Raw genomic sequence first — 13,377 nt, 5'->3', positions numbered from 1 at the left:
CATTTTTTTTTAATTTTCTATAGAAGAATGAATGATGATGTTTACCACTCCCTAGAATAAATTAAGCCAAATCATAATTAAACAGTTTTTTTTTTGTAAAACATTCATTGTTTTGTTTTCATAAAAATCTTTATTGTAAAAAGCTCAATCTACAATGTATACATATATATATTGTGATTTACATTTTCGATATACAAGTAATAAATTTACAAAATTTCATAAACATAGTTAAGCATATTACAATATTATGTGGAAAAAGAAGAACTACATAAGACCAATTTTGTGTTTTTGTTTATGGGAAACGGAAACTTAAAAGCAAAAAAAGAGAGAGAGAGTAATCACTGATCGTGATGTCGCATTCGTAAAGGAAAACTAAGGCTTACACTGAAAAAAAAACAACTACTTCATATACAAATAACTATCATATGCCTCCACAATAAAAAAAAATGTAAAACATGTTTTATTTGTCGAAAAAAAACAGTCAAAAAAGCAACAGAGTTAAAAGGGGAGAAAAACAAAACAACTAATCACAGTCCTTTAGAGTGTTAATAAAATGAGAGAGGAAACGGAAATGGGCAAACTGTGTGGTGGTTAACAGAATAGAAGTACAACGGAAAGATTGGGGGAAAAAGTCTCAGGCTCTGATATCAGGGAGGCATAGAAGAGGATAAATTAAATTTGGGAAAATCTTTTTGTTTATATATATTTACACTTTGCCTTACACATATAAAACAAAAGAAAACCTTAACCATAATTTGTAAAAAAAAACATGAACTGGTTCTAAATTAAATGGGAGTTCTAGATTTTTGTGACTTTTTGTTGAACTTTTTTTTTGTGTGTTTTGTTCGTGATGCTTAAATATTGGATGAATGATACTAGAATGAGAGGGATTTTTGCCCCTTACAAGGGCAGAATGAGAGATGGCAATCCACCCTAGAGGGATACCAGCCCTCACTGCAAAGTTAAAACAGTAGGGAATACACAATGCACCTTAACCTAAAATCTACTTAAAACGAAACGAAACGAAACCGGAGAGACAATGACTTCATCGTCTTTTGTTTCCTTTTGTCATCTGCTTCTCTTGTTCCTTCGGTTGTTGTTGCTGTTTGCTGTTTAATTGCCATAAACATTAGGACTTTGTTGTTGTTGTTGCTGTTAACTTAATTATTTAAACAAATAAAAATTATACTAAATATTCTTTAGGTTTTAAACATAATTTTTACAAAATTCAAGGCTTTTGTAACCGAAAGAACGAAAAACGAGAGAGAGAGAGATAGAGAGAGTTACAGTTTGAGCGAGAGAGGGGAAATCGACTTTGACTTAAACAGCAACTACATAGAAAAAAATACTAATAATTTAAATTGACTTAAATTAAGAACAAAGGAAATTGAGACAGATTTATAAACTTATAGTTTGCCAAGTTGACAAAAGCCTTTAAAAGGGTTTCTATATATATGAGCTAATCCATACCCCACGCAAAACAAACCCCCCCCACCTAACCTCGTTTCGAACGCAGCACCAGTAAAGTGATAACTAAGAAACCAACGATCCAGGCTAATGTGCTCAGGAAACCGGTATACACCTGAGTTTCGGCGATTTCCCAGCCACGGGTCAGCACCGAGCGCAACGACGATGTGGCCAGTGTCAAAGGCAGGAACAGGGAGATATATCTGAAATATTGAATTACAAAAGAGTTGGTTTTCAATTCGTGTCTTACTTCTGTAAGTTGCCGTTAAACACTCACTTTAACACTATGGGCATACCCTCAATGGGCCATATGACACCGGACAGCAGCAGTGTGGGATAGAAGGAGCCCAACGCCAATTGTATGGCATTTCGTTCCAGCTCACACACCGCTGATATAAGGAAACCAAAGCACATGCCACACAAGCCTTGCAGCAGTGTCAGAATAATGACCCAAATCAAATCGCCATTGTTGGTCACTCCGAAGACCACCAACATGAAGACCAGCACCAATGTCGTCTGACCACACATGACAACGAATTGCGTTACGACATGAGAGAAAAGAATTTCTCCGGGTGAGACACCAGCGACCCAGGAACGATCCAGAAGACCCTGCAATAGAAATATTATAGTTAAATATTGATAAATTAAAACTAAAATCAAAATAAATCTAAAGAAGTAAAAACGAATTATGGTCGGCCGTGACGAACTCTAGATACCCACCACAATGGATATGTATATATATATTGGGTTGCCCAAAAAGTAATTGCGGATTTTTTAAAAGAAAGTAAATGCATTTTTAATAAAACTTAGAATGAACTTTAATCAAATATACTTTTTTATACTTTTTTTCTAAAGCAAGCTAAAAGTAACAGCTGATAACTGACAGAAGAAAGAATGCAATTACAGAGTCACAAGCTGTGAAAAAATTTGTCAACGCCGACTATATGAAAAATCCGCAATTACTTTTTGGGCAACCCAATATATGTATATATATATATATATATCCATATTGGGTCGATCGGGATACATTAAGTTCATGTACCGAAAACACTTATATAAGTTATAGATTCATAATTCAGAGAAACCCGTTAATAAATGAGGATTTTGTGAGCATAAGTCCCTAAATCGGCAGATCGCACTAGATGCCATCTATATTCAAATAAAACTAATATGGACCGTAATCGTTTATGGTATCGGGTTGCCTAATCCAACACGCTGTTCTAAATTTCAGCGAAATAGGATAATAAGTGCGTCTTTTATGGGATTAAGGTCCTGAATCCGCAGAACGTTCTAAATGGCAGCTAAATGTAAATATAGGCCGATATAGACCATATTCGGTTTGGAGATCGGAGTCCCTAGAACAACTCACTTTCCAAATTTCACCGAAATCAGATAATACATGCGCCTTTCATTAGCTCAAGACCATAAATCAGAACATCGGTATATGGCAGCTATAACCAATTGCGATGCGATTTGGTCCAAATGGCGGCAGATCGGTCTATATGGCATTTATACCCAAGTATGGTGTGAAGACAATACTCGGTTCATATGTCGGTTGGTCCAATCCAACTCATTGTGTCAAATTTCAGCGTAATCCCGTTATAAATGTAGCTTTAATTGGCTTAAGAACCCTTATGGTGTTATCGAAATGATCGATACCTTCATAAGTATACCCTGAGATGAATCAGCTGTATAGCACTAAACATTTGTTATGAACTAACGATTGTTTACAAAATGCAATGTTTATTTTTAAGGATAACCAGAGAAAAGAGAGTAGAATTAAGGAACCGTTATCTATGTATTGTTTATAAGGATGCAAATCTTATACATATATAAAATTCAATTTGTGTTTGTTTGTTTGTTCCGCATGGACTCAAAAACGGCTGAACCGAAGGGGGCGGACCCTCCACCGTTACCCCAAAAACTCCACCCAAAATCAAAAGTGGACCGATAAGCACAATATGGGTATTAAATGAAATGTATGCAGGAGTAGATAACGAATCTGTCATATAAATTCATGTTGAAGTTTAGGGGATCACCCCTTCACCACAAAAACGCCCAAAATGGGCACATTAGCCAATCACGGATATATGGATCACGGTTTGTTTGTTCCGTAAAAGACTGAATAACGGCAGAACCGATTTTCTTGAAATTTTCGCATATTGTGTAGGCTGGTCTGAAAGGAAACATATGCTGTATAAAGTTTCGGTATTGGAAGGGGGACGGACCCTCCCCCTTATGCCAAAAACACAAACCAAAATCAAAAGGGAGCCTATCGGGACATCATATTGTAGGTATCATATGAAAGGTATTGGAGAGTAGGATACGAATATGGTATTAAAATTTGGGTCTAAGTAACCATCGCGACGCCCCAACCCCATAACTCCCCTAAGCAGACGTATTGGATATTCATTTCAATATGGGGCTCAAATGAAAGGAATTCGGGAGTAGATTTCGAATCTGGCATGCAAAATCAGATCGAAGTATAGGGGGTCACGCCACCCCTTCCAAAAACGGCATTAGACCCATTATGACTACATGATACTTGGCTGAACCGATTTTATTAAAATTTTCATAGAAAATTTTAAGAAAACGCCACCCATATCCAAAAGTGGACCGATAGGCACAATAAAGGTATCAAATGAAAGGTATTGGAGACCAGAAAACGAATATGGTACGAAAATTTGGGTCCAAGTACCCAAGGGCCCCCCCCCCCAACATTAAAACTCCTCTAAACAGATATGTTCGAAGTTCATGTCAATATGGGACTCAAATGAAAGGTATGAGGGAGTAGGTTACGAATATGACATTAAAATTTGCGTTCAATTATAAGTGGCGCTTTTCCTCCTAAAGATACGTCAAATGGGTTATTTGGCCCATTATGACAATATGGGACTCAAATAAAAGGTATTTGAGAGTAGAAAACGAATTTGATATCCAATTTTGGAGCCAAGTGTTTTGGGGTACGCCCTAAAGTACCCCTAAAGTGAACTTCATTTCCGTTGGGAATAAAGAACGAAATTTATATCTATTTTCAGTGTAAAGTGCCGGTGGCCGCCCCATCCACCCTCCAAACGATTCATATTAACAGGCAGCACGAATTTAATATCCATATATGAGTCGAAAAGTCTGAGATGCCATCCCTACTCTATGGAAGAACATTACCACCAGGAATAGAGAAGGGGATAATTCTCACACATCAATGAGTGCATTCCGATTCAAGTTTAAATTCAACGATAAGGGACCTTTTTTTATAGCCGAGTTCGAACGGCGTCCCGCAGTGCGACATCTCTCCACTATTAAGCGCCAGCAAAAGCACCACCAAAACATTATTGCCAATGGCGTTTTTAAGCGCAAGCAAACCCAATAGGCAGGTCCTTTGGAAACACCATCATCACATTAAAGGCCACCGTAGCGCAGAGGTTAGCATGTCCGCGTATGACGCTGAACGCCTGGGTTCAAATCCTGGCGAGACCTTCAGAAAAAAATTTTTCAGCGGTGGTTTTCCCCTTCTAATGCTGGCAACATTTGTGAGGTGCTTTTCCATATAAAACTTCTCCAAAGAGGTGTCGCACTGCGGTACGCCATTCGGACTCGGCTGTAAAAAGGAGGCCCCTTATCATTGAGCTTAAACTTGAATCGGACTGCACTCATTGATATGTGAGAAGTTTGCCCCTGATCATTAGTGGAATGTTCATGGCAATCCTGTCAAACAAAGCGAGTGTTAAGGTATATAGCAAATCGATTTATGCATATGGCTGCTATATCCAATTATGGTCGAACCATGATACTCCGTTCGCATATCCGTTGCCCTGTTGAAACTCACTGTTGCGAATTTCAACCAAATTGGGTAATACAGGCGCCTTTTATATGCTTAAGACCCTAAATTGGCAGATCGGTCTATATGGCAGCTATATCTTATGTGGACCATACTTGGTTCGGATATCGGTTGAGCAATCCAACCCACTGTACCAAATATCTACAAAGTAGATCGGTTCATATGGCAGCTATAGCCAAAAATAGTCTGATGTGGATTTCACTCGTTGCGGATATCGAGTGAACTCGACCAACTCACTGTTTCAAATTTAAAAAAATTTTAGTGAAAAATATTATTTTTATGGGCGTAAGTCCCTTTATCCACAGATCGGTCTATAAGGCAGCTATACTCAAATATAGTTCGATCTGAACCATATTACTTACGTTCAATATTGGATGTCCTCCTGCAACTCACTGTTCCAAATTTCAGCGAAATCGGATAATAAATGCGGCTTTTATAGGCTTAAGGTCCTGAATCCGCAGAACGATTTATATGGCAGCTATATGTAAATATAGGCCGATATAGACCATTTTCGTTTTGAATGTCGGAGTCTCTAGAACAACTCACTTTCAAATTTCAGAAAAAAATTGGATAATGAAGCCGCCTTTTGTGGGACTAATATCTTAAATAGAGAGATCTGTCTATATGGCAGCTACATCCAAATCTGGCCCGATCTGAACCAATTTGAAAAAAGATGTAGAAGGGCCCAACACAACTCACTGTCCTAAATTTCATAGAAATCGGCCCAAGATCTTTATAAAGGGCCCAAGATCTTTATTCGATAGAACGGTCTAGCTATATCCAAATCTGGACCGATCTGGGGCAAACTGAAGAAGGAGATGTCAAGTGGTCTAACACAACTCACTGTCTCAAATATCAACAAAATCGGATATTGTATGTGGATTTTATGGGCCTATGACCTTAAATTGACAGATCGGTCTATATGGGGCCTATATCAGGATATAGCCCATCTTCGAATTTAACCTGCCTGTGGACAAAAAAAGAATCTATGCAAAGTTTCAGCTCAATATCTATATTTTTAAAGACGGTAGCATGATTTCAACAGACAGACAGACTGAAGGACGGACGGACATGGCTAGATCGTCTTAGATTTTTAACACAATCAAGTATATATATATATTTTATAGGGTCGGAAATGGACATTGCAAACGAAATGACAAAATGAATACACCCCCACCCTTCGGTGGTGGGTATAAAAGGAAAAAAAGTTAATGATCTTAGCCGTCATTGTTTAATTGAAAAATATTAAATCGCATTTTAGATATAAAATTTTTTAAGGTTTAATTAAAAAAATGATTGAATCAATTAATTTTTTAATTGAAAATTTCAATCACCATCGTATTTGAAAAAAGTGGAAAGTGCAGATTCAATTAAAAAAATGTTTGAATCAATTAATTTTAAATTGAAAATTGCCAAAATTTGAATCACGATAGTAATCGAAAAAAATCCCAATTCAATCAAAAAAATTATTGATTCAATTAACATTTTTAATTGAAAATTTCCATTAAAATTTTTAATTGAAACTATTTTTATTTTCAATTAAAATTTTTAATTGAAAATATTTTCGTGATATTTCTTTTTCTGTGTAGACATAATGTGAAAATGAATTTCCAACTCACCTCGGTACGTTCAATGATTAAAGCTGATGATGTCAGGGCAACAGCCAAGAAGAAAACAATGCTGAATATGGGGTAGATACAAAAAATATACAAAAATTAAATGGCATTAAGACTAGTTCCATGCAATAACAAATCAACTCGGTCACCGAAAAACTCACGTTAGAATGACACCAGGAGCAACGAAATCTGTAAATGACGGATTCATGGTACCATAGATGGGCTCCTTGAACTGAATTGGAACATCACCCAATTTGGGATTATTGCCACACTGTTCCAGAAGACCCATGGCAAAGTCTCGATAAGCCAACATAATGTCGCGATTAAGCATAACACCTATCTGTTGATTGGACATATCCAGCCAGACCTTAATCTCTGACTGGTCAATGGTCTCATCATCGGAGTCGCGACCTGTAAGAGAAATTTACAAAATTTATGAAAATAGAGTTTTGTTAAACAGCTAGAAATACTGAAAACAAGTAAAAGTCTCTAAAGTTAAGGTGGGCCGAATCTTATATACCCTTCACCATAGATCACATTTGATATGATCTTTAAATGATTTTTTCAGGTATAAAAGAGATACATAAGTTATGGAGAGACATGAATCGTATTTTTCATGACTACTGGAAGAAAATACCTTCAAATCGGATAAGATTTTCGCCCTCTAGAGGCTCAAGAAGTCAAAAACCAAGATCGGTTTATATGGCAGCTGTATTGAAACATGGACCGATATGGGCCATTTACAATCCCAACTGACGTACGTCAAGAGGAAGTATTTGTGACTGCTCGACAGACAGACAGACGGACGGACATGGCTAAATCGATGTGTTACAAACGGAATGACGAAAATATTGGGTTGCTCAAAAAGTAATTGCGGATTTTTCATATAGTCGGCGTTGACAAATTTTTTCACAGCTTGTGACTCTGTAATTGCATTCTTTCTTCTGTCAGTTATCAGCTGTTACTTTTAGCTTGCTTAAGAAAAAAAGTGTAAAAAAGTATATTTGATTAAAGTTCATTCTAAGTTTTATTAAAAATGCATTTACTTTCTTTTAAAAAATCCGCAATTACTTTTTGGGCAACCCATAGTATACCCCCATGGTGGAGGGTATAGAAACTTTTGTACCATTTACACATTTTGTTTAAATTAAATTTTAATTGCAATTTACATCACACTTACCCAAGGCAGCTCTGGCTGTAAAGGCATCTGTGAAATTCTCCGTTATATAAATAGCACCCCAAGCATTGCCCATTCGTACCGCTTCCTTGGCATCCTCAATGTCCGTGTAAAACGTCTTATCCACACTGTGATTCAGATGTTTCAAATAGCGACATCCCAAGTTTGTAAAGTGGCAGCCATCATCCCAAAAGCAATTTTCCTATATTTCAACATGCAAATGTTGGAGTTAGCGATTCTTTGAAAGGAGATGCGGCAAGTGAATGGCCAACTTACCGTATTATTCATTTCACCATTGACAATGGCCAAATTCAGGCCAGTAGGATCACGTCCAATGGCCAGACAGAACAGAATAACCTGCATGACGGGTAGGGCGAAGATGAACAGCATCACACCAACATTACGCCACATACGCAACATGTTTTTATTGAGCAACGCTTTAATTTTGCCCTTCGATGTAACCTTGAATGTTTTGGGGAAAACACAACGAACGCATAAAGCAAACAAACAAACAAACAAAAAAAACCAAAAATGATGTTAATGTAGTTTATCACGTACAAAAGATATTTAAGTGCATACAATTGTCGCGATGAGTGGGAATTTTGTTTAATGTTGGTTTTCGTCAAACTTACATTGCACAAATTGGCATAACAATCTTGACAGCTTTCCTCATCATTTGGGTTGTTTTTCTTCGGCGGTGGACGTTCATAGGGTTCTTGGTTAAGCTATAGGAAATAGGGTTTACAATGAATTATTAGAAGACGCTTAAAGCCATTAATATTTTAAATACACATAATGATAGTTCCTTTTTTCAATGTGGGATATGCTTTGTACCAATCAGAGGTCCAAACCAACTTTAACATTGCTAGCCCTGCCCATGATATGCAGTTCTTGTCACACATCTTATCTTAATTTCTAATTTACCGCTAATGACCTTTAACTTCTGGGCTTGGTTCGAATGATCCTAAAATTCTCACTGATAAGAGGGACTCCCTTAATTGGGCTCGGAGATTAACAACGCCGGCTACCCAAAAACTTCACGCCTAGCACAGTATTCAGTTTAAAGGCCGCTGCTCCCATCTCCAAAATAACTTAAGCGAACAATAGTAATATGGGTCCAAGAACCTTTGCTAATGTCGCTAAGAACATCTTAGGAGAGGAACAGGAAGCATACCTAAGAACAATAGGAGTGGAATAGTCATATGGAATAGTCATCTATATATTCCGACTTCCTTGGGGAATTGCCTGGGCCTCCTCCACTTTGTGACAATGCAAACTAATTGCTTTCAATTAAAATGCATCGTTGCGTCCTGGTCTTTTCGTAGCCATATCCAAATATAGACCGATCTGAACCATATACGACAGGGATGTCGAAAAGCCTAACATAAGTCACTGTGCCAAATTTTAGTGAAATCGGATAATAAATGCGCCTTTTATGGGCCCAAAACCTTAAATCGAGATATCGCTCTATATGGCAGCTATATCCAAATCTCAACCGATCTGGGCCAAATTGAAGAAGGACTGTCTCTAACTGTCTCAAATTTCGACGACATCGGACCATAAATGCGCCACTTATGGGCCCAAAACCTTAAATCGAGAGATCGGTCTATATGGTAGCTATACCCAAATCTGGACAGATCTGAGCCAAATTAAAGAATGATGTCAAAAGGCCTAAGACAACTCACTAACGCAAATTTCGGCAAAATCGGATAATAAATGTGGCTTTTATGGGCCTAAGACCCTAAATCGGAGGATCGGTCTATATGGCAACTATAACCAAATCTGGACCGATCTAGGCCAAATCGAACTAGGATGTCGAAGGACCTAAGACAACTAGCTGTCCCAAATTTCAGTAAAATCGGATAATAAATGCGCCTTTTATGGGCCCAAAGCCCTAAATCGGAGGATCGGTCTATATGGAAGCTATATCCAAATCTGAACCGATCTGGGCCAAATTGATGAAAGATATCGAAAGGCCTAAAACAACTCACTGTCCCAAATTTCAGCAAAATAGGAAAATAAATGTTGCTTTTATGGGCCTAAGACCCAAAATCGGAGGATCGGTCTATATGACAGCTATATCCAACTCTAGACCGATCTGGTCCAAACTAGCGAAGAATTTAGAAGGGCCTAGCACAACTCACTGTCCGAAATTTCAGCAAAATCGGATAATAAATGTGGCTTTTGTGTGCCTAAGACCCTAAATAGGAGGATCGTTCTATATGGTAGCTATTCAAATCTGAACCGATCTAGGCCAAATTGAAGAAAAATTTTGAAAGGCATTAGAAAACACACTGTCTCAAATTTCAGCAAAATTCGATTATAAATGTGGCTTTTATGGGCCTAAGACCCTAATTCGGCGGATCGGTCTATATGGCAGCTATATCCAAATCTGGACCGATTTGGCCCAAATTAGCGAAGGATGTCGAAAAGCCTAACACCACTCACTGTCCTAAATTTCATCAAAATTGGATAATAAATGTGGCTTTTATGGCACCAAAACCTTAAATCGAGAGATCGGTCCATATGGCACCTATGTCCAAATCTGAACCGATCTGAAGCAACTTGAAAAAGTATATCGAAGGGCCTAACACAACTCACTGTCCCAAATTTCGGCGTCATAGGACTATAAATGCGCCTTTTATGGGGCAGAAAACCATAAATCGAGAGATCGGTCTATATGGCAGCTATATGCACATCTTGATCGATCTAAGCCAAAGTGAAGAAGGATGTCGAAGGGCCTAACACAACGCACTGTCCCAAGTTTCGGCGAAATCGGATAATAAATGAGACTTTTACGGCCCAAAACCTTAAATCGAGAGATCGGTCTATATGGCAGCTATATCCAAATCTGTACCGATCTGGGCCAAATTGCAGAAATATGTTGAAGGGCCTTACACAACTCACTGGGCCTATATTAAGATATAGTCCGATATAGCCCATCTTCAAACTTAACCTGCTTATGGACAAAAAAAGAATCTGTGCAAAGTTTCAGCTCAATATCTCTGTGTTTAAAGAATGTAGAGTGATTTCAACAGACAGACGGACGGACATGTCTAGATCGTCTTAGATTTTTACGCTGATCAAGAGTATATATACTTTAAAGGGTCGGAAATGTATATTTCAATGTGTTGCAAACGGAATGACAAAATGAATATACCCCCATGCTTCGTTGGTGGGTATAACAATGTAATTTGATTAACTTTATTTTGTGCATTTAAAATACACCTTAATATCCCTATGCCCACCTCAAATTGTCAGAAATATGTCAAGTTTGTTTCCTAAGTCTTTTGTTTTTTGCCCAAATACTTTTGTATTTTTTATACCCTCCACCATAGGATGGGGGGTATACTAATTTCGTCATTCTGTTTGTAACTACTCGAAATATTCCTCTGAGACCCCATTAAGTATATATATTCATGATCGTCGCGACATTTTATGTCGATCTAGCCATGTCCATTCGTCTGTCCGTCCGTCCGTCCGTCTGTCTGTCGAAAGCTCGCTAACTTCCGAAGGAATAAAGCTAGCCGCTTGAAATTTTGCACAAATACTTCTTATTGGTGTAGGTCGGTTGGTATTGTAAATGGGCTATATCGGTCCATGTTTTGATGTAGCTGCCATATAAACCGATCTAGGGACTTCATTTCTTGAGCTTCTAGAGGGCGCAATTCCTATCCGATTTGGCTGAAATTTTGCATGACGTATTTTATTCTTACTTTCAACAACTGTGTCAAATAAGGTTCGAATCGGTTCGTAACCCGATAAAGCTGCCATATAAACCGATCTGGGATCTTGAATTCTTATACCTCTAGAGGTCGCAATTATTATCCAATTTGCCTGAAATTTTGTACGACGGATCCTCTCATGACCATAAGCATACCTGTTTATTATGGTCTGAATCGGTCTATAGCCCGATACAGCTCCCATATAAATCAATCTCTCTATTTTACTTCTTATTTCTATTGTATTCTCATCTTCAATATTTTACATTATATGCAAATATATTGGGTTGCCCAAAAAGTAATTGCGGATTTGTTAAAAGAAAGTAAATGCATTTTTAATAAAACTTAGAATGAACTTTAATCACATATACTTTTTTTACCCTTTTTTTTGAAGCAAGCTAAACGTAACAGCTGATAACTGACAGAGGAAAGAATGCAATTACAGAGTCACAAGCTGTGAAAAAATTTGTCAACGCCGACTATATGAAAAATCCGCAATTACTTTTTGGGCAACACAATACTTAATTAAACACTCTAATACATACATACCTTACTTTCCTATATAATAATGAAGCATTTCAAATGATTTGTGCATTTTAAAAAGAAGACAAACTTTGAAATAGAATCAAATTCATTTTTAATTTACACAAAATATGAGCTTTTTTCTTTGATTGATGAAAAAACCTGCATGATTCTCAACTTTTGAGTGTGCCGGGGTTGGAGAGTTAAATTTACTTTCAAATTAATTTACAAGATAGCTAGGGACTGAATAGAATCTATTGCTGAACATAATCATTAAGGTTTTTAAGTATTTTTTTTTTGTTATTTGTAATGTGGAGAACAACAATGAAATTGCATAAATTTAAATTTTTTATACGAAATGCTGAAGTAATGATGTGGCAAAAACAAATATTAATTATATTTATTCCCAAGGCAACAAGCCCTAAAAGTCAGCCCAATTTTTGAAAGGAGCTTTGGTCCCGTTTTATTAAGAAGCTGCAGAAAACATATTTAATGAAAATTTATATAAATATAATGACATGGCAATTTTTAAATGTGAAATTGTAATGTCCAATCTTAATATTTAATTGTTATTGTTATTGGTCTTAATCTGAATGTTAAGTGCCTGTTTAAAGGTAACAATACCTGAACTTTTGAAACAGTTCACCTAAATTATTAACCTTTGCCGTAACGAACCCAGCGCAATTATATTAATTGTAAATTATTTAAAAAGTTTAATGCCTTAAGTCTTTCGTTTTCATTAAAACTTACATAATGAGTAATTAATATAAATAAATGGAAAGGGGCTTAAATTATTTCGATCATGACTTTTTGCAAACGTATCGTAATATTCTTTGACAACGAACTCGAATTTAAACTTACCGTGTATATGGATCCATTGGTGTCATTGATTAGGATTTCTTTACTCTGATGAAAATTGAGGCCGACAACGCCGCCTTCTTGACTGGAACCGGGTTTGTCCATTTTGCTGCCGAAGCCCATGGCATGTAATGAGATATTATTACTGTTAATTGAACGTTCATTTGATGGTTTTTG

The 13,377-nt window shown here is 37.0% G+C and overlaps 1 protein-coding gene across 3 annotated transcripts in view; it reads right to left on the bottom strand.

Annotated features, from left to right (window-relative positions):
- Nucleotides 1-687: 687 nt before the first annotated feature.
- The window catches only part of LOC106083335 (ABC transporter G family member 20), a 134,952-nt gene continuing 122,262 nt past the window's right edge, over nt 688-13,377 (bottom strand). For 2 of the 3 annotated variants that reach the window (XM_059362203.1, XM_013246276.2), the window contains exons 6-13: nt 13,204-13,345; nt 8,731-8,823; nt 8,375-8,560; nt 8,102-8,300; nt 7,083-7,332; nt 6,925-6,985; nt 1,745-2,076; nt 688-1,670 (exon numbers count right to left, since the gene is read on the bottom strand). In XM_059362203.1, the coding sequence (XP_059218186.1) occupies nt 1,496-1,670; nt 1,745-2,076; nt 6,925-6,985; nt 7,083-7,332; nt 8,102-8,300; nt 8,375-8,560; nt 8,731-8,823; nt 13,204-13,345 (1,438 nt within the window). In that variant the 3' untranslated portion in view covers nt 688-1,495. The remainder of the gene's footprint in view (nt 1,671-1,744; nt 2,077-6,924; nt 6,986-7,082; nt 7,333-8,101; nt 8,301-8,374; nt 8,561-8,730; nt 8,824-13,203; nt 13,346-13,377) is intronic. The other variant, XM_013246278.2, reaches the window with a different exon arrangement.

Source organism: Stomoxys calcitrans, chromosome 2, assembly GCF_963082655.1.
Source record: "Stomoxys calcitrans chromosome 2, idStoCalc2.1, whole genome shotgun sequence".
NCBI lineage: Eukaryota > Metazoa > Arthropoda > Insecta > Diptera > Muscidae > Stomoxys > Stomoxys calcitrans.
Note: the sequence above shows the minus strand (reverse complement) of the source record. Positions and strands in the feature narration are given on the sequence as shown.